A 23,845-nucleotide genomic window follows, 5' to 3' on the forward strand; every position below is an offset into this window, starting at 1 on the left:
TTCATTTGATATAAAGCATTTGGAACATCCTGAAATCATGTAAGGCACGATATAAATGCAAGTCTTTCTTTTCTTGCTCCTGGGACTCTTAAGGTAAAGCAGTTCTGTTCCTCTGGAGTCTAAATTTAATCCACAATTAACAATTGTTATAAGTGTGCCACATTTTGACATTATTTGGTGATTCAATGGCAGTGATGAAACATAAGCACAGAATTACTCTTCACTTGCTGAATACAAGATGCAGAAGCTATGTGAAATACAAAGGCCACAAACTATACAGTTATTTACTATGATCCTAGTCTGGTGCAAAACTTCCCATCTCTTTGTCTGACTTTGCATTCGATAGTGTAAGTAATGACTGATACTTTTTGCAATAAATGTGTTGGGCTTGCAACTTAGTATTTGGGTAATGCACTTCAGAAGATGGCAATCGGTCTCAGTAATCCTAATCTTAGTGGGGGCTGCGGTATAGACAGAGTATACATTCAGTAGTGATAGCCATGCTGCAGACAGTCTAGACCACTCCCACCCTAGATCTGTTATCCTCTCTTGAAACATTGACAAAAGTGTACAGCAGTTGTTGAAAATACTTAAAACTTTCCCATTCACATTTAAAACAATAAACACAACATTGCAATGAAATGTATAATATTTCCACATCTCATTTAGATTGCTGAAAATAATTTTCAACATTAATAAACAACGTTAGTTTATTTATGTGTGGTGTTAAGGGAAGGCTAGAGGATCAGCATACAGAAACGAAAAGGCCTTCAAAAAAGAGTAACAGAGAGAAAAACTTACCACAGCCTTGAAGAAGCGGAAAAAAGGAAAAATTCTGCATTAAAAAGTATATACACTACTGCCAAGGCGAACCAAACAATTAAGCAATATTTCACTGAATTTACTGGTGAGAACAAACATTTGGTATTTCTATGGTTTGACAGTATTTGCAATGGTTATACTTTACACAGTCCAAAAAGCTAAACATGATTGAATAAGACAGGCAAAGAGAAGCTTGGAAACGGTATTGGAGAAAATGCAATTAGTTAACTACTTGTTGCAGTCTGTTATGAATATTCAGTGACATACACTATAACACTCAGTTATATTGAAGAGTTGTGTCATCAGGCATCCTTACACCTCCAAATAACTCATATTATCTATGTAACCCGATTCCTCCTGTACCCAGGCCCATCAGAACCACTTTTAGAAGGGATTTCACACAGGAGGTCACCATTTCCTACTTGAAGATCACAATCTCCAACCATATCAATGTGTGAACTGTACCAAGAATTAATGGCATTAGAGAGAGGGAGAAAGCAGGAGGTTTAGTGGTAAGGCTATCCCAGAATTCGTAGTGATACTGAAGGCCCAATCACTTTCATGGATGATCTTCACTATTATTAGGAATTCTGAGTAGCCATATCTCCACATCTACTACTGCTAATACGACTACTAAATTCCCATCCATCATCTCAGCTATGACAATGGGGCTGATTATTTTCACAGCTGACTCAAGAAAAAGCAGAAGAAATGTTTTGCAAATCTCATTGGTTACGAAGAAGGAAATATAAATCTTGGAAAAGTAAAATATAGGAAAACAAGTAAGAAAGTGGCAAGAAGAATACATTACTGTGGCTTAAGCATTTCACTGCGACCTCCGTCACCGCCACAATTTATGTTTTTAGTTGAGCGGATACCTCAAGTATCCGACTCATCACTGAAAATCTCACACATCCAACCTGTGCAACATTGACAGATTTGCCTGCAGTTGGCACTGTTTCTACTACATGTTCAAGTTATTCGGGGACAGAACTGTGCTGCAATGAAAAGCTGAGAGAGCCAATATTATTTTCCCAAGAAACAAGATGGATATGAGAAGATATGATTTAGAACTTTTGAAATTAATCAGCGAAAAAAGGAACGTTGCTTAAATTAGATTTTTTTTAAATGGAACAAACGAACACAATCTAAGATCGAAGTATACATCTTCTACTTATAGGTCAACAATATAGAGAACTGTAATCGGGCACACCTAATGAAGGAACCGTTAACTTAAGAAAAAGTTTACAAGGTTTGATGGCCAGCATGTTTTCTCCTGCCTATCATTTTCATATGCTCATGTGCTCATATTTGATGGCAATGTTGCACCTACTGAATGATGGGTGTAGCCTGTCTTAATCATTGGTCCAGTACTCTATCGTAGTTCAGGAATTAAATACTTATGTTTTGTTCTTCATTTTATAAATATTCCAATGAAAAGTGGAGTATTAGTTCTTATTCTAATTATTTTTCCATTTCATTGGAACAAGGTTTTTAGTTGGCAATGTCACTGCCACTGACAAAACACTAAATATTTTTAATACAGCTTAAAACCATGGGGGGAAAATTTGTTTGCGCGCTTTGGCGCGACACAGACTTACATCTATACCTCAGGGCAGGCAATGCCACGAGCCACTACCCCCACAGCATTCTTCATTAATATCATTGAAGAATGCCACGCAAGCTATGCAGGCCTGGGGATCAACGTAGTCGGTGTAGCATGAACAAACTTTTTCCCTCATGACTTTCGTGAAGCATAAGAAATGTTTGGGGAATAACTAATTACTCAGGCCTGTGACAGTTTGTACTGTGTCTTACTTTCAAGGCTAATGATATATATCACTCTGAGAGAGAACTTAGAGAGGAGAAGGGCCCAGTGCAGTTTAATTCAAGATTGTTTTCTATCTTTGAATGGCCAAAGTTATCTGCTCAAGGTAATAAAAAAAAATCAAAATTGTGTCATGATTTCAGCTATTGAAAGGCAAAATGTGTGTATTTAATTCAGATGTGGGCTCCGCACATCACATTTACTGTGGCCAAAGTATCAAAGAAAACTACAGTTGTTATGGCCCCTATCTAGATCAGTCCTAGGTGTTACTACATTTATACTAACTCTCCCAACCTATTCCTAGATCATGTAGCACCTTTAAAACGCACATCCAGGCAAGTATACAAGAAGCTTCCAGTTATTTGTTAAATTTGTGATCTATAATGATAAGGCAATTGTTAAAAATTCTCACTTGTGATGAGTGACATTAGATTATATAGGATCATTCAAAATCTGATGTCAGATTCTGAAGCTGCATCAAATGACACAGTACTTCAATATTGTATATGGAAATGGAACTGCCTGGGAAATTTGTCAGCGTTTATAGCATTGTGTTATCATGGGCTAGTAGAAATTAGCACAGAAGCACAGGACCTGATTTTAACTCTGTGCAAGTGGGTGGGTTTTGAGTGAGTTAAAATTGCATACAAAATGTCCACACTCAAAGATAACGCAGACAGCTGAAGAAATACAATATACTTTTAGGAACAGTGTTTCATAAAGTATTTCAAAATCAAAATGAAAAGATAAGCATTAAGTATATTTATAAAAGCAATTCATGCAGATATGACACAGATAAATGGAAAATTACTGCTATGAATGTAAAATAGCACAGCAAGAAACAGTTATTGTATTTTTTAAAATCTGTTAAAAATTGCATTTGAAACTGGGTTTGAGACAAAGTACATTCATTGTTTTCACTGCAACTCAAAGCACACAAATGAACATAAGCAATATCCAGAGCAAGGTGCTATATTGAGTGCCACCTTACCACATTGCACTTACCTGTCCATAAAAAGCAACTCGGTAGTATCTTCCGAACAAACGTTTTTCAGAATGTACAACCTCTGTGATCTTATGATAGGATCGATGAATGGTGTAGTACAGTTCTGATAATCTCTGTGGTGAATGAAATGTTTATATAAATCTTTTATCTTGGGGGAAAAACACCTGTGTGACTGCCTGACAAGAATATCCCTCTTATTATCGGTTTGACAACATGGGTAGTGCTCAGAACCATTAACATGTCACAACACAACAGAAAAAGTGATAGGAATCAGGTGAAACTCCGTAACTTGCATTAATCATTGTTTATTCCTAATAAGGATTCTGTCAATATTAAACAAAGATCTCAAATTTTAGGACGTGCATTAGTATTTACATATTAGAAAAGGATGGTTTCCTGTCCCATTGCCCAGCAGCTTATAGATGATAGAAATACAAGCTTCTTTTCATTCCACCCATATATCTGGACACAACACAAACTCCATAGAATCATACAGCGTTGAAGGTGGCCATTTGGCTCAACATGGTCTGCTCTTTGAAAGAGCTATCAAATTTGTCTTACTTCCCTATTCTTTTGCCATAGCCCCGTAAATGTTTCCTCTTCAAGTAGACATCCAAATCCCTTTTGAGAGTTGCTACTAAATCTGCTTCCATCACTCTTTTAGGTAGTGCATTCCAGAACATTGCAACTCACTTGTTAAAAAAAATTCTCCTCATCTCCTTCCTGGTTCTTTTGTTAATTATCTTAAATCTGTGTCATTTGGTTACAGAGCAAACTAAATTTGATAGACCTAAAAAAATAGTTAAGAGAGGGGTCAGATTTTGCCTGAGAAGTATGGAGAGCTAAGGAAAGAGAGAAAGAGCGAAAGAGAAACTGAAAGAGATAGGGAGAAGGAGAGAAAATGTATTACACAAAATGGCAGCAATCTATAAAAACATGGTGCCGGTTTCCTGAAGGAGTTCCTTCAGATTTAATAAGAAATCTTTGACTTCTTTTCATTTTGCAGTTCGACAGTGAACAAGAATTATTGCAGACTAAACTCTCAAATGGAAGAGAGAAGTTTGCTCAGGCAAACATGAACTTTCATTAAAGCTCCAAGTTTCTATCTCCAGCAATATCCAGCTTTCTTAGGATTAAAATAAAAATAAACAATGCTGTGATGAGAAAAAAAGGGCTGAATTTAATGGGCTCCTGGAGATGGGCTAAGAGGTGGGAGGGCCCATAGAATTGTGACAGGAGGCGGAGGGGCTGTCACCTTCGCGTCGCACTGCTATTACGTTGGGGGTGGGATAGGTTGATGACGGTTTCCCGCCCAGAGGCCAATTGAGGCCCTTAAGAGGCCTATTATCAACCACTTAAGGGCCGCTTCCCCCCAACTGGAATTAAACCAGCGGCAAGTGGTGGGGCATCCAGTAAAACGGGGCAACCTCTCTGCAGGCTTGGGGGCCCTCCTCTGTGGGCCATAGATTTCGCATGGAGGGCCCCCACCAGGAAACTACCCGCCTCCCTAAACACCCTGCCACTGCATTCAACGCCCACCTTCCCTCGCCCCCATCCCGAGACCTGCTGGACTGGTCCTGGCAAACTCTGCCTCACTTGCCTGAGGTCCGGGTCTCTGGCACTGGGCCTGGTTTCAAGGCCTCCTGTAATACCAGCAATGGCCACTGCTCCCAGTGGCACTGCCAATACTACTGCGTTGCTGGCCCTCTGATTGGTTAGCAGCTCTTGAGGCGGGATTCCCGTGTTTAAAGGGATGGGGATCCTGATGCCAGGCTGTTAATGGCGCGGGTGCAGTTAAATAGGCTGCAGGGGCTCTGAATGTCCAAGGCAGGATTCCCACTGTCTTTTCAGCCTGGCACCAGGAACCCCACCAGCTCCATGAAATCCAGCCCAACATGTGCGATTATAGATGCATAGTAGTGAAAAACTGTTCCCTTTTGTGAAAACACAGGCATTGTTATCAATACTGATAAACAAAGACTATAATGTACCTTAAAGTCTCTCTTTTTCTCATAAACCAAAATAACAGGCTTGTAGACATCTGCAATAAGTTCATGCCGTTCAGATTTCCACAGGTAATCAACACATGCTTGTAGCTGCTCCACAAGAGTATCCTATTCACAAGGAGGAAAAATAAAGAATTAAAAGGCATTAAAAGAATTGAACCCCGGTCCCTGGAGCTGTGAGGGCGGCACAGTGGCGCAGTGGTTAGCACCGTAGCCTCACAGCTCCAGGGACCAGGGTTCAATGCTGGGTACTGCCTGTGTGGAGTTTGCAAGTTCTTCCTGTGACCGTGTGGGTTTTCGCTGGGTGCTCCGGTTTCCTCCCACAGCCAAAGACTTGCAGGTGATAGGTAAATTGGCCATTGTAAATTGCCCCTAGTGTAGGTAGATGGTAGGGAATATGGGATTCCTGTAGGGTTAGTATAAATGGGTGGTTGTTGGTTGGCACAGACTCGGTGGGTCGAAGGGCCTGTTTCAGTGCTGTATCTATAAATAAATAAAAACTAAATAAAAGCATCTTTACCTTGATATTTACAATAACCCTGTAGGATACTGACTATTATAACATTGCAGTGGAAAAATACATTAAGATAACGCTTGGATTGCATGGATATTTTGGAAACATCTGTTATTTCAATTTTCATGTAATTTAATATTATTGGGGACCACTCATGTTCTTCTCTTCTTCTTTGGCCTCCTTGTCTCGGGAGACAATGGGTAAGCGCCTGGAGGAAGTCAGTGGTTTATGCAGCAGTGCCTGGAGTGGCTATAAAGGCCAATTCTAGAGTGACAGACTCTTCCACAGGTGCTGCAGATAAAATTGTTTGTCGGGGCTGTTACACAGTTGGCTCTCCCCTTGCGCTTCTGTCTTTTTTCCTGCCAACTGCTAAGTCTCTTCGACTCGCCACACTTTAGCCCCGCCTTTATGGCTGCCCGCCAGCTCTGGCGATCGCTGGCAACTGACTCCCACGACTTGTGATCAATGTCACAGGACTTCATGTCGCGTTTGCAGACGTCTTTAAAGCGGAGACATGGACGGCCGGTGGATCTGATACCAGTGGCGAGCTCGCTGTACAATGTGTCTTTGGGGATCCTGCCATCTTCCATGCGGCTCACATGGCCAAGCCATCTCAAGCGCCGCTGGCTCAGTAGAGTGTATATGCTGGGGATGTTGGCCGCCTCGAGGACTTCTGTGTTGGAGATACGGTCCTGCCACCCGATGCCAAGGATTCTCCAGAGGCAGCGAAGATGGAATGAATTGAGACGTCGCTCTTGGCTGACATATGTTGTCCAGGCCTCGCTGCCATAGAGCAAGGTACTGAGGACACAGGCTTGATACACTCGGACTTTTGTGTTCCGTGTCAATGCGCCATTTTCCCACACTCTCTTGGCCAGTCTGGACATAGCAGTGGAAGCCTTTCCCATGTGCTTGTTGATTTCTGCATCAAGAGACAGGTTACTGGTGATAGTTGAGCCTAGGTAGGTGAACTCTTGAACCACTTCCAGAACGTGGTCGCTGATATTGATGGATGGAACATTTCTGACGTCCTGTCCCATGATGTTTGTTTTCTTGAGGCTGATGGTTAGGCCAAATTCGTTGCAGGCAGCCGCAAACCTGTCGATCAGACTCTGCAGACACTCTTCAGTGTGAGATATTAAAGCAGCATCGTCAGCAAAGAGGAGTTCCCTGATGAGGACTTTCCGTACTTTGGTCTTCGCTCTTAGACGGGCAAGGTTGAATAACCTGCCCCCTGATCTTGTGTGGAGGAAAATTTCTTCTTCTGAAGGGATCACTTGTGTACACAAGTACAAATGGGCATCAGTATCGCAAGTAAAAGTTGAGAATCATGAGCGTCACTGAACTGTATGCTTCATACTTAACAATGCGCGCTTATCAAAACCATGGGAAAATACTCCTAATGCATAAAGGCAATGAGGTGAACCAGCTTTGGTCCTAATGGTTCTTTTATATTATTGCAGAGCTGATGGCTCCCCATGTGTTGATCCAATGCAACCAACGACAAAACTAAAAGTCAATTTATCAGCTTCCATTCTTGGTACCCAACTTTTTGCTCGATCTCTAGATCTGTTAACAAAACTCTGGGCTCCCACAGTGATCTTCTAATGCAATTAACCAGTTTAGCACATTATTATGCCTGTGCTTTAGCATGCAATTACCTCATAGTGCATGGCATACAGGATGGCTCACTGTCTTTCAGCAGTTCATGTCCTAGGTTTATTTAAAATCAATTTATTTCTTATAATCTTAAAGGGGTGAATTTTTATTTACTGCCAAGCAGGAAACAGGCGGTAGGGGACTGGTTGATCATGTTATACCCCGCCTGATTCTCATTGCATTTCCAATGAATTGAAATTCCCCCTTGGTAGTTTGTTAAAGGCAATTTCCCATAGGCCTGTTCTAAGAGACCAATGCAGAAAATGGAGACTCATTCTTCTACATATCCAGAGAATTACATACATAGAATAGTACAGAAATCACAGCATGAAAAGCAAGTGTTTGACCCAACCAGTCCATACTGGGGTTTATTCTCTACATAAGCAGTATTCCTAATCCCATCTGTTCGCCCTATATTCCGTCATTCCCCATTCCTTCAACCACCTATTTAATCTGTTCTGAAATGTTGATAAAGTCTCCAATTCATTTGTTAATTGTGTATTCCATAGTCTCACAGAACTGTATAAAAAACATTACTTCTGCTCTCTGTCCAAAATCTCTTATACTTAACTTCGTATCTATGTCTTAACAGAGACATTGGTGGAAATATAATAGCTATTAAAAGGCAATTAAAGGAAAGACAAGGGCAGAAATTTTACATTGAGGCAGTGGCTTGCCTACTGGCTAAAAAGTCGGGGGTGAGCACGCCTCCACCGGGCCTGGAAACCAAGCTGCAAGTTTGCATGGCCCATGCCCTTAACTGGCCTCTGTCAGGACCTCCACCCCTCTGAAGCAGGAAGTCCTGCCTCCAAGAGCTGCCAGCCAATTAGAGGACCATCAGCTCTTCAGTCCCAACAGCGCCACTGGGAGCGGTGGCCACTGCTGGGACTGCACCCAGCCAGGAGAGGACGATGGGCGTTGCCCTTTAGGAAGGTAAGTGGGGTTTGGGCATCGCCAGGGACAATCGGCTGGGCCCTGGCGAGGGGGTGGGGGTCAGAGTCTAGGGCAGGAGGGTACATTTTAGTGGGGGCAGCCTGTGCTGTTGGGGAGGAGCCTCCGTGGGGCAGAGGGTGCCTGATCAGGAGGGCCTCCCCAGAGTCTGCAAGGACGCCATCAAGTATTACTGGGCAGCTTCCTCAGGTGCTGGTGCCCATACGTTGCTGGTAAGATACTCGAGGGAGGAGGCCCTTAAGTGGCAATTAAGGGGCGGCACAGTGGCGCAGTGGTTAGCACCGCAGCCTCACAGCTCCAGGGACCCGGGTTCGATTCCGGGTACTGCCTGTGTGGAGTTTGCAAGTTCTCCCTGTGTCTGCGTGGGTTTTCTCCGGGTGCTCCGGTTTCCTCCCACAAGCCAAAAGACTTGCAGGTTGATAGGTAAATTGGTCATTATAAATTGTCACTAGTATAGGTAGGTGGTAGGGAAATAAAGGGACAGGTGGGGATGTCTGGTAGGAATATGGGATTAGTGTAGGATTAGTATAAATGGGTGGTTGATGTTCGGCACAGACTCGGTGGGCTGAAGGGCCTGTTTCAGTGCTGTATCTCTAATCTAATCTAATTGGCCTGGGGCGGGTGGACCATTTGTCACTACCCCTGCCACTGGTAAAACAGCACCGGGGGAGGGTAGGTGATGGGTATGGCACCCCCCCCCCCCCCCCCCACCTCCCACTCAATTTTATGCCCCCCTCCCTGGGCAGTCCATAAAACTCCAGCCAAGGGAACAGAACTAAGTGGCCAGCTGTTTTGGAGAGCCAGCAAGAAGCAATGGGCTGAATTATCTAATTATGTGATGTAAAATTCTATGAGCTGAACTATCTAGTTTCACAGCAAAAAGAAACAAACTCAAACTTGTAACCACTGGAATGACAGCTTTTCATCAACTCAAACAATTCTTTACATTAAGGTAGCAGTGATCCCAACCTCAGTATACGGGGTGTCCTGCATTCCACAGTCTTCCTTCATTGCCCCCTCTTCTTTCACATTGGGGGTAATAGTCTGAAAAGCTGACCATCCCATTGAAAACAAACCTAAGAGACAAGGTTATGTTAAATCCAGTTACATATATTCTTATCTTGATAACATGTTGACAAACAAAAAAAACATTAAGAATAACTGAAGACCAAATTGCAAAGGATGATTTTAATTTATACTTTGTGCTTTGATTAGTAACATTTAATGTACAAAATTCACCTTTCGCTACTATAACAAAACTCAAGTACACATTCTGTTAATCTCCAGTATTATTGCATTAACTTTGCAATGGAAACAGCTTATAATTAATGTACTTTAGTCCCATTAAATGTTGAAGCACCTGTGAGTTGGATTTATTGTCCAAAAAAAATTCAAAGGTGGCTCAAAATTTTGTAGAATCGATGAATTCAGGAGAATAGCACATGAAAAATTGTTACTGCTTCAGCTCAGTACATGCGATATGATTTGACACCATGGCCTAAATTTTTGGGGCCCTCCCCCAAAGTCAGGAATGGAGGCAGGGGAGCTTGTCAATTTCAATGAGCAGGTCCCAGCGCTGGCAATAATCATCAGGGCGGGGGAAGGGCAAGACAGAAATCCCATTTTCCTCTCAATTGAAGGCGCCTAAACTAGTTATAAAGCTCTTTAAGATCTTGTTGAAAGGGGACGGTGGAATATTTAAAACTGTATTTAGAAGCTGTCAGTTTTTGAGCAGCTGAGGGGAGGCGGGTACACAGTGAGAAGCCAGTCAAGGCTGTCTAAGGGCCTCACCCCTGACCCTATATGAGGATCAGTGAGGCAAAGGGGTCTCGACATCTGGTAAGTAGGTGCCCTTGGCACTGTGCAGGTGGCAGGGAGAGTGGGAACTCAGCACTCAGGCATTGAATGGGGTTGTCACTCCCCCCGATATCATGGGGACAGAAAAGCAGGGGGTAAGACTGCCAATCACAATAGGACGTCCACCTGTACAAAAGGAAGGCTGCAGCTGGCATTGGAGTCACAACTGTCAAATTTTGGGCCCAGTGACAATGACGGGCAACAACCTCTGCAGGAAGGATGGAACCCCAGCGATCAGGAAAGCATGGGAGAGGAAAGAGGCACAGGAAGGCAATGGAGGCCATATCCTCGAAACAGGAGCTACCTCCAAAGACAGACAGAGCTACCTGGAGATGACCAAGACCCAGTGCCACAGGAGACTGTGACTCTCCAGGCATATGGTCACTGACATCTGTGCCCTCGTCGCTGAAAACCGCGCATCTCACAGCACTGCTCACTATGCCAGTAGCTGTCAAAGTCACTGTGGCCATGAACTTCTTCGCTTCTGGCTCCTTCCAAGGATCAGCTGCGGATCGTGATGGCATCTCACAAATGGCTGCACACGACTGCATCTTGCTGGTCTCTGATGCCCTCTTTGCCAGAGCTGGAGTACATTCAGTTGACAATGGACATTGGCATCGCAGGGACAGAGAGTTTGTCTCCGACACTGGATTTGCCCAGGTGCAGGGCATCATCTATTGCACCTATGTGACCATCAAGGTACCCAGTGATGGGCCAGTAAGATCCATCAATAGAAAGGGTTTTCACTCCCTCAATATCCAACTGGACTGTGACCACAACAAGAGCTTCCTCCATGTGTGCACTCACTTTCCTGGCAGCTGCCATGACTCCTTCATCCTCCGCCAGTCCAGGCTACCTCAGATGTTCACTCCAACTCCCAAAGTGCATGGATGGATCCAAGGAGACAAGGGAAATCCCTTGAAAAGATGACTACTGACTCCTCTACAAGCGCTCCAGTCAGAGGCACAGAGGTGATATGACCAATGCCACCTGCTCGAGGATTCCCATTGAGCAGTCCATCGGGCTTCTGAAGATGCAATTTTGTTCCCTGACTGGCTGGGTGGTGCCATCCAATACCCTCCTGCAAGGGTCTCGGTCATTATGGTGGTCTGCTGCACTCTCCATAACATGGCCCTCCACCGTAGGTGTGGGCCTTGATGACAGTGAGGCCCTGGGAGGAGCGGGGGGTGAGAGAGGAGGAGAAAGAGGAGGCATAGGGAGATGACGCTGAATAGAGAGGTGCCCCACTGCACAAAGAGGTGGCCTCCTCCTGCCACATTCTGGGAAGAGGACCTCCTTCCTCTCCCTCATGGCCTCCAGCATTAGATCCAGGTGACCATCGATGAAGCGAGGGTCTGCCCTGCCCGGGTGCCAGGCCTCTGTCGTCCTGGGTGCCAGGTCTCTGCTGAGGTGGAAGGCTTTGGCACAAAATGCAGATCTCTCCCTCAGGACAACCAGCAGCCTCACTGGGGTGTTGAAATCAGTCCCACACTTCATCTGACCCTCCTTCATTCCCACCCCCAATGGCTCTAATTGGAAACCTGTCTCCATATCAATTAAGGGCTGAACCGTGTGAAAATTAGAACTTTAATTAAGTCCCCACTGGAGACCCAAAAACAGACCTGGTTCCTGTTTCCTGCCTCCATGGTGAAAATTCAACCCCATGACACTGACTATTAGCGACCATAACATGCTCAGTATTTGCACCAGGGATGGGAGCTTTCTTCGATATCTGAATCCTCACAAATGCCACAATACTCCTTTGATGATTTGTTGTTCTTTCTGAAGAACCATATCCTCAGATTTGGTGCTTTATATTGAGAACAAAATGCATCAAACATCTGAAGTATCATTTCACAACAAACCAATCAAAAATGGGGTGGCAACCATCTAAGGGAATTCTTCGGTTGACAATTATTATCTAAAGATAATAGGGCAGAAATTCATCTTGGACAACAGAGCAAAGCAGGCAATATCGTACATAACACCTATGGAAAAGCAAAATACTGCGGATGCTGGAAATCTGAAATAAAAGCAGAAAATACTGGAAACATTCACCAAGTTTGGCAGCATCTATGGAGAGAGAAAGTTAACGTTTCAGGTCTGAAAGGTCACTCTGTTTCTCTCTCCACAGACGCTGCCAGACCTGCTAAGTATTTTGAGCATTTTCTGCTTTTATTATCCCATCTGACACCTGTTATATAACCTTCCCATTATTATTCCATTGATGACAGGATGGGGGCATGAGATTGTGTGCTTGCAGCGTCCTTTACAGTGAATCTTCTGGCCCTGACCTGGCAACTGTCTGAGCCTGAATCAGACTGTTCACAACCCTGGTGTCATATTTGACCCCAAGATGAGCTACTAACCACATATCGACACCATCATTAAGATTGCCTGATTCTGCCATTCTTCAACTGCTGAAGCCCTCATTCAGGCCATTGTTGCCTCCAGATGTGACTATTCGAATGCACTCCTGGTCAGCCTTCCACTTTCTACCCACTGTAAACCGGAGGTCATTCAAAACTCGGCTGTCAATGTCCTTACTTGCACCAAGTCCCGTTCACCCATCACCCTTGTGCTCACTAACCCCCATTGGATCTCACTCAAGCAACACCTCAATTTTAAAATTCTCAACCTTGTTTTCAAATCCTTCCATGGCCACCCCCTCCCTATCTCTTTAATCTCCTCCAGCTTTCCAGCCCTCTGAGATATCCACACTCCTCTAATTCTCGCCTCTTGAACATCCCCAGTTTTAATTGCTCCATTATTGGGTGCACCTTCAGCTGCCTGGGCCCTAAACTCTGGAATTGCCTCCCTACCTCTCTTCCCTCAGGATATCTTAACAGGATATTTTTCACTTGTTATGTAGAACAGTAAATATATTGCAAATTTTGTTTGGAGGTGAAAGAGATTATTTTTTATTACTAGTTCATAAAGAAAGATACAGCTATTTTGGGGTGGTGTTTACACATACTGACTACAGGTCGATCCCCTTACAAAAGCTAACAAAGGGAAAATGAGTATGTAATATTCACATATGAAAGAACAATAAGAAAAAAATCATTAATATTAACAAAGCACATGAATTGTCAGAAAAGCAAACCAATCGACATGAAAGTTTAGTGTACACTTGCTAAAGCTTTAAATTATAAATTAGTGCTTGGATCTGTTTAAACATATTAGCAAGAAGTATCATCAAAGACAGTAAAGCACTACAGTGTTAATGAAATATGCATGGAATTGCCCTTGCACACATCACAAAGCATTGTTAGACCACTCACTTCTTCCTTCATTTGATGTTAGTAATTGGTTACTGTCAGGGTTATGTGATTCTTCAGAGAAGGTGGTTGATAAACGAGTCACTTCTGTTTTCCAATAACCTATGGCAAGGCAGTATTTTAATAATATGATACTACTGTTAAAGAAACACAGGTGATTTTAAAGTTTGTAAATACGTTAACTAAGCCCTACAGTTCAGTCAAAAGAAACCTACAAAAGATTTGCAGCTTATTGATAACACCATTAATTTGGACAGCTGTCATTTCGTAAGACCTTTTAGGTAAGGAATTTAAGGGAAAAGCTTTCCAAATTCAGACCAGGATCTCCCATGCCTGATCTGCACCTGGAACTCAGGGACCACCATATTGGATCGGCCGACCTTTAATTGCTCTGGACAGCTGCCTGAAAGTAGCACAAGCCAAATCAGAATATTTAAATAATGGTCCCGTGCTTGTGTTAGGATCCTTCTGAGATATTGGTACATGGCAGTGTCTGATTCATCCATTCTTAGGCTCACCCAGCAAATCTTTTTCGGGAACAGTCAGGCATTTAAAGAGCTCTTCACCACCATTCAGGTAAGTCTAAGGTTAGTCTTTATGGGTTGGTAGTGTGTTTGTGGGCAACTTTTTGGGCTATCTTGGATGCATTTTCATGTTGACAACATGTTGACAAGTCTTGGACAGTGTGTTTGGGGAGATTCTGCCAATAAATTTCACACAATCTTACAAGATGTTGCTTGGTCTTCCTTTGGGGCTGGAACATGGAGAGGAGAGCAGCGGCAACAAGTAAGGCAGCAAAGACCAGGAGAGGATGCTGGAAGAGGGCGAAGGGAGGGAAGGCGCAGGAAGCCTTATAAAATGTCTATCTTCAGAAACCGGATATCTTACACTGAATCTGACGGGGAGCAGCGCATCTGGCTGCACCAGGCTGGCAGCAACTGAGCTGTGTCACCTGTTGTCGCAACAATTGGAGCCCATCACCAGGAGATGCACAACACTGACTGTGGTTCAGGTCAATGTTGCCCACATATTTTATGCTCTGGATTATTTCAGCATGCAACAGGGGACATAAACTGTCTAAGTTAGCTTGCTGTTCTGAGTTCCATTAGGTGGGTCACTCTGCTAAATGTCATTTCATCACTTCCCCTTAGAGGCCGCTAAGCAAGAAGAAGCACTATAAGCAAATTGGCCAGATTTCTGGATTTCCTCAGCTTCAGCGGATCATAGACTGCACTCAGCAATGTACTACAGCAGGAAGAACCTCTACTTATGGACATGCAACTCGGGGGTGACCATAGGGAGAGAATTATGCAGTTCTGCGCCTGGTTTCCTGGCAGCAGTCATAATTCATTCAGCCTGCATCAGTCCTCAATTCCCCCAACTCTTCCACCCAGACCACTGGGTAACAGGCTGCTTGCTTGGGGATAAAGGGATATTTCTTGAGCACCTGATTCAGGAACCCAGGCACAGATGCAAAGGAGAACTACAGTCACAGCCACACCTCGAAGAGAGTTCGAGGGCGGCACAGTGGCGCAGTGGTTAGCACTGCAGTCTCACAGCTCCAGCGACCTGGGTTCAATTCTGGGTCCTGCCTGTGTGGAGTTTGCAAGTTCTTCCTGTGTCTGCGTGGGTTTCTTCCGGGTGCTCCGGTTTCCTCCCACAAGCCAAAAGACTTGCAGGTTGATAGGTAAATTGGCCATTATAAATTGCCCCTAGTATAGGTAGGTGGTAGGGAAATGTGGGGATGTGGTAGGAATATGGGATTAGTGTAGGATTAGTATAAATGGGTGGTTGATGGTCGGCACAGACTCGGTGGGCCGAAGGGCCTGTTTCAGTGCTGTATCTCAAAACTAAAAAACTAAAAGTTCCAATAGTAATTTTTTTTAAAAATGGCTTCATTTTCTGGACATCACTGGAGGTATCCTTCAATACAGATCCAAGTGAGTGTCAGAACTTATCATGTATTACATACTACACAACTTTGCTAAGCAAAGAAGGCAAGCCTGGAGCTTCCTGAAGAGGAAGAACTGGGAGGACAAAAAGCAAGGAGACCAGGAAACGGAGCTGCAAGAGGAAGAGCAAGGCTCAGCAATGCTGCCAGAGCTCTAAGGCAGCAAATAATTGATGAGATGTTCAGTTGAAGAATTCCTCCTCTCCCCAATTCAACTGCAGCCCCTCCTACCATCGCTCTCCATCCTTACACCCACTATCTGAATGACCTTAAACAGTGCACCTTCTCGGATATTGCACTTGCATTACTAGGACTAGTAAGACGAACAGAAGTCAAAAAAAATTATAACAAGATACTTGATCACACTTCATTTGACAATTGCTAATATTGAACACACAACTATAAAGAACCCTTGTGCAAAACCCTGGTGCAAAGTTCTGTGCTCCTTTGCCTATTCTGGTGCTCCAACAAGGTGGCTTCCCAGTGGCTACAGCAAGGGAAATGGAGAACTGCTGATCATCGTGGAGGGCAGTTGGGAGGGTAACCTTGAGGAGTTCTGGCCATTGAGGATCCAGATGCTCACTGATGGGACTCAGTTTCAGCCAGGATTGTCTGGTACCAACAAAGGCACTGATTGAGTGGCTGCTGGGGACAAGGCATGCTGTTGTCCTGAGAGAGGAGAGCAGATTCCTCACAACCCTGGAGCCAATACGACTGCTGTGGGGCTATGCCTCAGCATTCCCAGTGCACTACATGAGAACAGGAGGGATGTGACAGTCTTGAAGACCCAATCAAAATTCTCCTTCATGCTTTGAAAGTCAAAGGAGATGTTGGACCCTAGAATCAAGATTGTAGCAGTCTGAGCTCCCACTGAAGTTGTCGAGAGATACCCCACTGTAGAGGTCATAGAGCTGATTCCTTGCTCCATGCTTGGCTGCATGCTTTTGATGCCATGCATAAAAATCTCATGTAAGTTGGAGCTAGACTCCTCCGTGCCCTCTGGCATCGTGCACAAGGTGGCAGGCATACTAGTTCACTTATAAGCTCCTGGTGTACTTTCATCAATCCTCTTCTGCAAACTGGGCTCTCAAATTCCACACCAAGATCACTGCGAAGCAGGTTGGGAGGAGTGTGAAGCAGACCAAGATCACTGTGAAGCAGAAAGGAATCGGAGCAGTGTGAGGCAGGCCATGATCATTGTGACACAGTTCGCGAGCAGTGTGAAGCAGACCACGACCGGAGCAGTGTGAAGCAGACCGAGATCACTATGAAGCAGACAGGGATCAGAGCAGTGTGAAGCAGATTGGGTGCAGCTGATTTGGGAGTAGTTGGTGAGTCTTCCTTTCTTTTTTTAAGTAGCAAGTTTAAAAATCAAATAAATAATGGCATGGGCAGCTCAGACTGGTGGAGTGCACATCCTGCTCTATGTGGGAACTCCAGGACATTTCACATGTCCTGGACAACCACAGGTGCAGGAAGTTTCATCAACTGCAGCAGCTCGAGCTCCAGGTTTCAGAGCTTGAACAGCAACAGTGAACCTGCGGTCCATCCACAAGGCTGGGAGTTTTGTGGAAAGCACGTTTATAGATGTGGTCACCCCGCAGCTTAAGAGTATCCAGGCAGAGAGAGAATGGGTGACTGCCAGGCAGTCAAGAAGGATCAGGCAGGTAGTCTCGGAGTCCCCTGAGTGCATCTCATTCACCAATCAGTACTCAGTGCTGAATACTGGTGAAAGTGATGGTTCTTCTTGGGTATGCAGCCAGAATCTAGACCACAGCACCATGGCTAGCTCTGCTGTACAGAGGAGCAGGAGGAAGATTGGAAAAGCAATAGCAATAGGGGATTCTATAGCTCGGGGTACAGACATGCATTTCTGTATGTTGCCACCCTGGAGCCAAGGTCAAGGATGTCACAGAACAGTTGCAGAGCACTCTGAGAAGGGAGGATGAGCAGGCAGCAGTCATGGCTCATATTGGTACCAATGACATTGGTATAAAGAGGGATGAGATCCTGCAGGCAGAGTTTAGGAAGATAGGAAAGAAACTAGCAAGCGGGACCTCAAAGTTAGTAATCTCTGGATTACTCCCAGTACCATGCACAAGTGAGTATAGAAACAGAGGATAGAGCAGATGAATGTATGGCTGGAGAGATGGTGCAGGATTGGGAGCTTCAGATTTCTGGGACATTGGGAACGGTTTTTATTTATTTATTTTATTTAGAGGTACAGCACTGAAACAGGCCCTTTGGCCCACCGAGTCTGTGCTGACCATCAACCACCCATTTATACTAATCCTACATTAATCCCATTACCCTCTCACATCCCCACCTTCCCTCAATTCCCCTACCATCTACCTATACTAGTTTATTTATAATTATATAATGGCCAATTTACCTATCAACCTGCAAGTCTTTGGCTGTGGGAGGGAACCGGAGCACCCAGCGAAAACCCACGCGGTCACAGGGAGAACTTGCAAACTCCGCACAGGCAGTACCCAGAATCGATCCTGGGTCACTGGAGCTGTGAGGCTGCGGTGCTAACCACTGCGCCACTGTACAGGCCAGACGGGTTGCACCTGAACATAGCCAGGAGTAATGTCCTTGCAGGGTGATTTGCTTATCCTGTTGGTGAGGGTTTAAACTAACTCAGCAGGGGGATGGAAACCGGGAGGTAAATTCAGAGAGGAAAACCAAGGTGCACAGAAATTGGGAGAGACAGATAGCACTAGAGTAGGAAATAGTAAGGCATTAGGTGGGGTCAGTGTAAGAGGGAATGTAATAAGGTCTAAATTAGATTTACTGCGCACGTATATGAATACGCAGAGTGTGGTAAATAAGGTTGGTGAGCTGCAGGTGCACATAGCCACACGGAATTATGATGTCATGGCAATAACGGAGACCTGGCTCCAAAAAGGGCAGGACTGGATACTAAAAATATTCCTGGATACAAGGTGTTCAGGAAAGATAGGGAAGGAAGGGAAAGAGGAGGGGTAGCTGTATTGATGAAGGAGAACATTACAGTGCTGGAGAGCGAGGATGTCCTAGAGGGGTCAAAGACAGAATCTATTTGGTTAGACCTAAGAAACAATAGAGGTACCATTGCATTGCAGGAGGTATTCTATAGGTCACCAACTAGTGGGAAGTGTATAGAAGAATAAATTTGCAAGGAAATTAGAGAGAGGTGCAAGAATTATAGAGCAATTATAATGGGGGACTTTAATTATCTTAATATAGACTGTGATAGTAATAGTGTAAAAGTCAGAGAGGGAAAAGGAGTTTCTAGTGTGTGTTCAGGAGAATTTTCGACATCAGTATATTTCCAGTCCAACAAGGAAGGAGGCATTGCTGTATCTAGTTCTGGGGAATGAAGAGGGTCAAGCGAATCAAGTGACGGTAGGGGAACATTTAGGGGACAGTGACCATAGCGTCATAAGATTTAGGATAGCTATGGAAAAGAACAAGGAGAAATCCAGAGTAAAAATAATGGATTGGGAAAGGCCAACTTCTATGGAGTGAGAACGGATCTGGCCCAAGTAAATTGGAAACAAAGATTGGAAGGCAAAATTGTAACTGAACAATGGGCTGCTTTTAAAAAGGAGATAGCTCAGGTACAATCAAAGTACATTCCCACGAAGCAGAAAGATGGGGCAAACACATTCAGATCTCCCTGGATGACAAAAGAGATAGATAATAAGATGAAGCAAAAAAATGGTGCATATGACAGATGTCAAGTGGGTAATACATTAGAGAATGAGGCTGAATATAGAAGGTTCAGAGGGGAAGTGGAAAAAACAAATAAGAGAAGCAACTGGGGTATGAGAAGAGACTTGCAGCTAACATAAAAGGGAATCTAAAAGTCTTCTATTGGCGCATAAATAGTAAAAGGGTGGTTAAAAAAATGAGTGGAGCCAATTAGGAACCTAAAAGGGGATTTACACATGGAGGCACAGGGCATGGTTGAGGTACTAAATTAATACTTTGCATCTGTCTTTATCAAGGAAGAAGATGCTGCCCAAGTCACAGTGAAAGAGGAGGTAGTTGAGACACGAGATAAAGAAGAGGAATTAAATAGGCTGGCTATATTCAAAGTTGATAAGTCACCAGGACTAGGATATTTAGGGAAGTAAGGGTGGAAATTGCAGAGGCACTGGTCATAACCTTCTAATCCTCCTTAGGTATTGGTGTGGTGTCAGAGGACTAGAGAATTGCAGATGTTACACCCTTGTTCAAAAAAGGGTGTAAGGACAAGCTCAGCAGTCAGTTTAATCTCAGTGGTGGAAAAGCTTTTGGAAATGATAATTCAGGACAAAATTAATAGTCAGTCGGACAAATGTGGATTAATAAAGGAAAGCCAGCATGGATTTTTTAAGGGCAAATCATGTTTAACTAACTTGCCTGAGTTTTTTGATGCGGTAACAGAGAGGGTTGATGAGGTTAACGCGGTTGATGTGGCATACATGGACTTCCAAAAGGCATTTGATAAAGTGCCACATAACAGGCCTGTCAGCAAGATTACAGCCCATGGAATAAATAGGACAATAGCAGCATGGATACAAAATTAGTTGAATGATAGGAAACAGATTGGTGTGAAAGGTTGTTTTTCAGACTGGAGGAAGGTATATAGTGGTGTTTTCCAGCAGTTGGTATCGAGACCCCTGCATTTCTTGATATATATTAATAACCTAGACTTGGGTGTGCAGGGCACAATTTCAAAACTTGCAGATGACACAAAACTTGGAAGTATTGTGAACTGTGAGGAGGATAGTGATAAACCTCAAGAGGACATAAGACAGGCTGGTGGAATGGACAGACAAGTGGCAGATGAAATTTAATGCAGAAAAGTGTGAAGTGATTCACTTTGGTGGGAAGAATGAGGAGAGGCAATATAAATTAAAGGATACAATTCTAAAGGGGGTGCAGGAGCAGAGGGACCTGTGGGTATATGTGCACAAATCATTGAAGGTTGTAGGGCAGGTAGAGAAAGCAGTTAATAAAGTATCTGAGATCCTAGGCTTATAAATAGAGGCATAAAGTAAAAAAACAAGGAAGTTATGATAAACCTGTATAATTCACTGGTACGGTTGTGTCCAGTTTAGGGCACTACACTTTTGGAAGAAAGTTAAGGCATTAGGGAAGGCGCAGAAAAGATTCACGAGATTGGTTCCAAGAATGAGTAACTTCGGTTATGTGGATAGGTTGCAGAAGCTGGGGCTGTTCTCCTTGGAGAAGAGAAAATTAACATGAAATTTGATAGAGGTGTTCAAAATCATGAGGGGTCTGGACAGAGTAGATAGAGAGAAACTATTCCCATTGGCTGAAGGAGTCAGAACCAGAGGACACCAATTTAAGATTATTGGAAAAATAAGAAATAGCGACATGAGGAAAAACTGTTTTACACAGCAAGTGGTTAGGATCTGGAATGCGCTGCCTGAGAGTGTGGTGGAGGCAGATTCAATTGAGGCCTTCAAAAGAGAACTGAATAATAATCTGAAGAGAAAGAATTTGCAAGGCTACAGGGAAAAGGCAGAGGAGTGTGACTAGGTGAGTTGCTCTTGCAGAGAGCCATCACAGACATGATGGGCCGAATGACCTCCTTCTGTGCTGTAACCCTTCTATGATTCTATGATATCTGTGTCCCCTTCAGCAGGGCTAGGATGTGAGTTCACCCTCTAATGAGCTGGTTCCTTGTCTGTCCTATTCCCCCGCCTTTCTCCTGTCTACATGTATAAGGTAAATCTCCCAGTGCAGACCCTTCTACTTAATCCTCTAAAGTGCATGTGGTACCAGTCTCTGAGCGAAAGAGAAGATCAAATGAGGCTTCATCTTCTGGAAGGATGTCCAATGGGGCTTAACCAATTTCTCTCCTTGAACTCTTACTTCGCTGATTAAACAGGTATACAAAATCTGATCGTAATTGTTGATACTACTTTACAGGAGTTATTTTTAAGATGGTCATCTGAAAATGATGATTTTAATCTTCTTTTAATTGTGTCCTACTCATTAGTAAAATGCTGCTCATTCCTCAGCAAAAGATCAGGATCTGTTCCTAAGACTTTTCCTACGATGTGCTTTGTCGCCCATTAGGAGTGGAAGAGTGGCCTAGGTAACTTGTCCACCAATGGATTCTTACTACCTTATCCCTGGGAACTGCTTAGCCTCTACTCATCAAATAACCTCCACCAACTGTGTTCAGATAAGAATTCACCATCTGGACAAGTACTAATCCTATCTTTCTGAACAGTTGTACTTGAATTTTTTTTTAAGTTACAACATCTTGGGGGTGATTTTTTCCTGGATACTTTAAGTGCTAAAGAACCTCTGAGGTAGCCAAGATGGGGTCTTAAGCTGAAACACTGGTTTTGACAACATTTAGCACAAAATACCATCTTGGTAAAGGAATTGAGGCTTGCGCTAGGAACGGTCACCTGGGGGATCATTAAGCAGCTGACTGCCACTTAAAATGCCTGCTAGCTCTGATCAAAGAGGCTGCACAGCATTTTGGTGGTTAGCATTTGAACTAACACCCTCTCCTAAAAGCTACCACCTGATTGGGAGTAAACTAGTCACTGCAGGGGAGGTTGAGCACTATTTAAAGGTGTATCACCTTGAACAGTTTACATGCTGCTGGAGGTTAGAAGAGGAATTTTGAAACACATTGCGAGACTTTCTGGGACACTGTCAAGAATTCACTGATACGCTATCAAAATTTATTACGGAAATTATCTGAATACGTCGCCTAAAAAGAGTAAATGCTGTGTTACTCTCTCTTATAGGAGTCAGCAGGAGAAAGGGAGTCCTTGGTCATCAGCATCTTGGTATGGGGCCCGCTTGATCTGCAAGAGGAATGGGAGGGCGACATGAGGCCAAGCAGAGCAACACTAGCTGCTGCAGGGGAGAGGGACAAGGAGGGCAAGGTGGACTCCTTCCTCCTTGTGGGTACAGGACATCCCTTCTCCTCTGGACTTACTCCACCAGATTTCCAGAGTCGCATCTGAGAACCTGTGCACTCCCCTCAGTTGGTTCCTAAGTCATCCTGAAACAGGCCACTGAAATAAACCAGCACACTTCACATGTTCAGTGGAAGTGGGTGAGTGGAGCCCATATATACTCCTCCACGGAAATTGCATCTAATCAACACTTGAGTGCTAAACTTTTTGGTGTCTCTGTTTAGCACATTCAGGCAAGTTCAAATTATGGTAATCAGCAATTAGGACCAGAATTGCATGCTAAATCCAGACTTTCAAATAGACATGTCTTATTGACACAGCACCCACTTACTGCCTGTTTTCATCCTTTCGCCAAAATAGCACCTCGAGTGTTTTGAATGTTATACACTTTTCAGTTTGCAAGTTTATTTATTTTTTTATTTACTCACTTACCTCTTCTTTTCAGGTACTCTGATATAAGACCAGCTATATGGATATAACACATTGCAGCCTGTAACATCAGAAAATATTAATCAGAAATGCAAATGTTATTTAAAAAAGTACTTTTATTACACCACATGGACTGCAGCAGTTTAAGAAGGTGGCTCACCACCACCTTTTCAAGGGCAATTAGAGATGGGAAATAAATGGTGGCCTAGCCAGCAGCACCCACACATCCCATAAAAAATAATTTTTTAAAACTTTACCGATTATGATTACGCAAATCTTCTTTGTTCTCTGAGGACACATGAGCTGATTTTAACTGTCTGTCCGGCAGAAACTGGGCAGTTAAAATGGTCTCTGGAGGCTTCCCCTCCTTCAATCAATTGCTCCTTTGGGCCCCATGAGGAAACCTTGGGCCTCGTCTGCCCCAAGATGCCTCCCCTAACTGTGTGATCCTGCTGAGCCCCCTCCTAACCACTTAAATGGCTATCGGGGATTATCCCAGCAGTGATCTCCTGTCAACCATAATTCTGTTCCTGCTGGCTGGCCAGCTAGTACTTTCTTCCGGGTTTGGAAGGGAGACTGACAGGGCCCACATAGGTA

At 43.8% G+C, this 23,845-nt stretch overlaps 1 protein-coding gene across 6 annotated transcripts in view; it reads right to left on the reverse strand.

Annotated features, from left to right (window-relative positions):
• dock10 (dedicator of cytokinesis 10) overlaps window positions 1-23,845 on the reverse strand; it is a 382,664-nt gene that overhangs the window by 40,093 nt on the left and 318,726 nt on the right. For all 6 annotated transcript variants that reach the window (XM_068042143.1, XM_068042145.1, XM_068042146.1 and 3 more), the window contains 5 exons: window positions 23,252-23,309; window positions 13,928-14,026; window positions 9,756-9,862; window positions 5,648-5,770; window positions 3,656-3,769 (listed from right to left, as the gene is read on the reverse strand). In XM_068042143.1, the coding sequence (XP_067898244.1) occupies window positions 3,656-3,769; window positions 5,648-5,770; window positions 9,756-9,862; window positions 13,928-14,026; window positions 23,252-23,309 (501 nt within the window). The remainder of the gene's footprint in view (window positions 1-3,655; window positions 3,770-5,647; window positions 5,771-9,755; window positions 9,863-13,927; window positions 14,027-23,251; window positions 23,310-23,845) is intronic.

Source organism: Heterodontus francisci, chromosome 11 (assembly GCF_036365525.1).
Source record: "Heterodontus francisci isolate sHetFra1 chromosome 11, sHetFra1.hap1, whole genome shotgun sequence".
NCBI classification, from domain to species: domain Eukaryota; kingdom Metazoa; phylum Chordata; class Chondrichthyes; order Heterodontiformes; family Heterodontidae; genus Heterodontus; species Heterodontus francisci.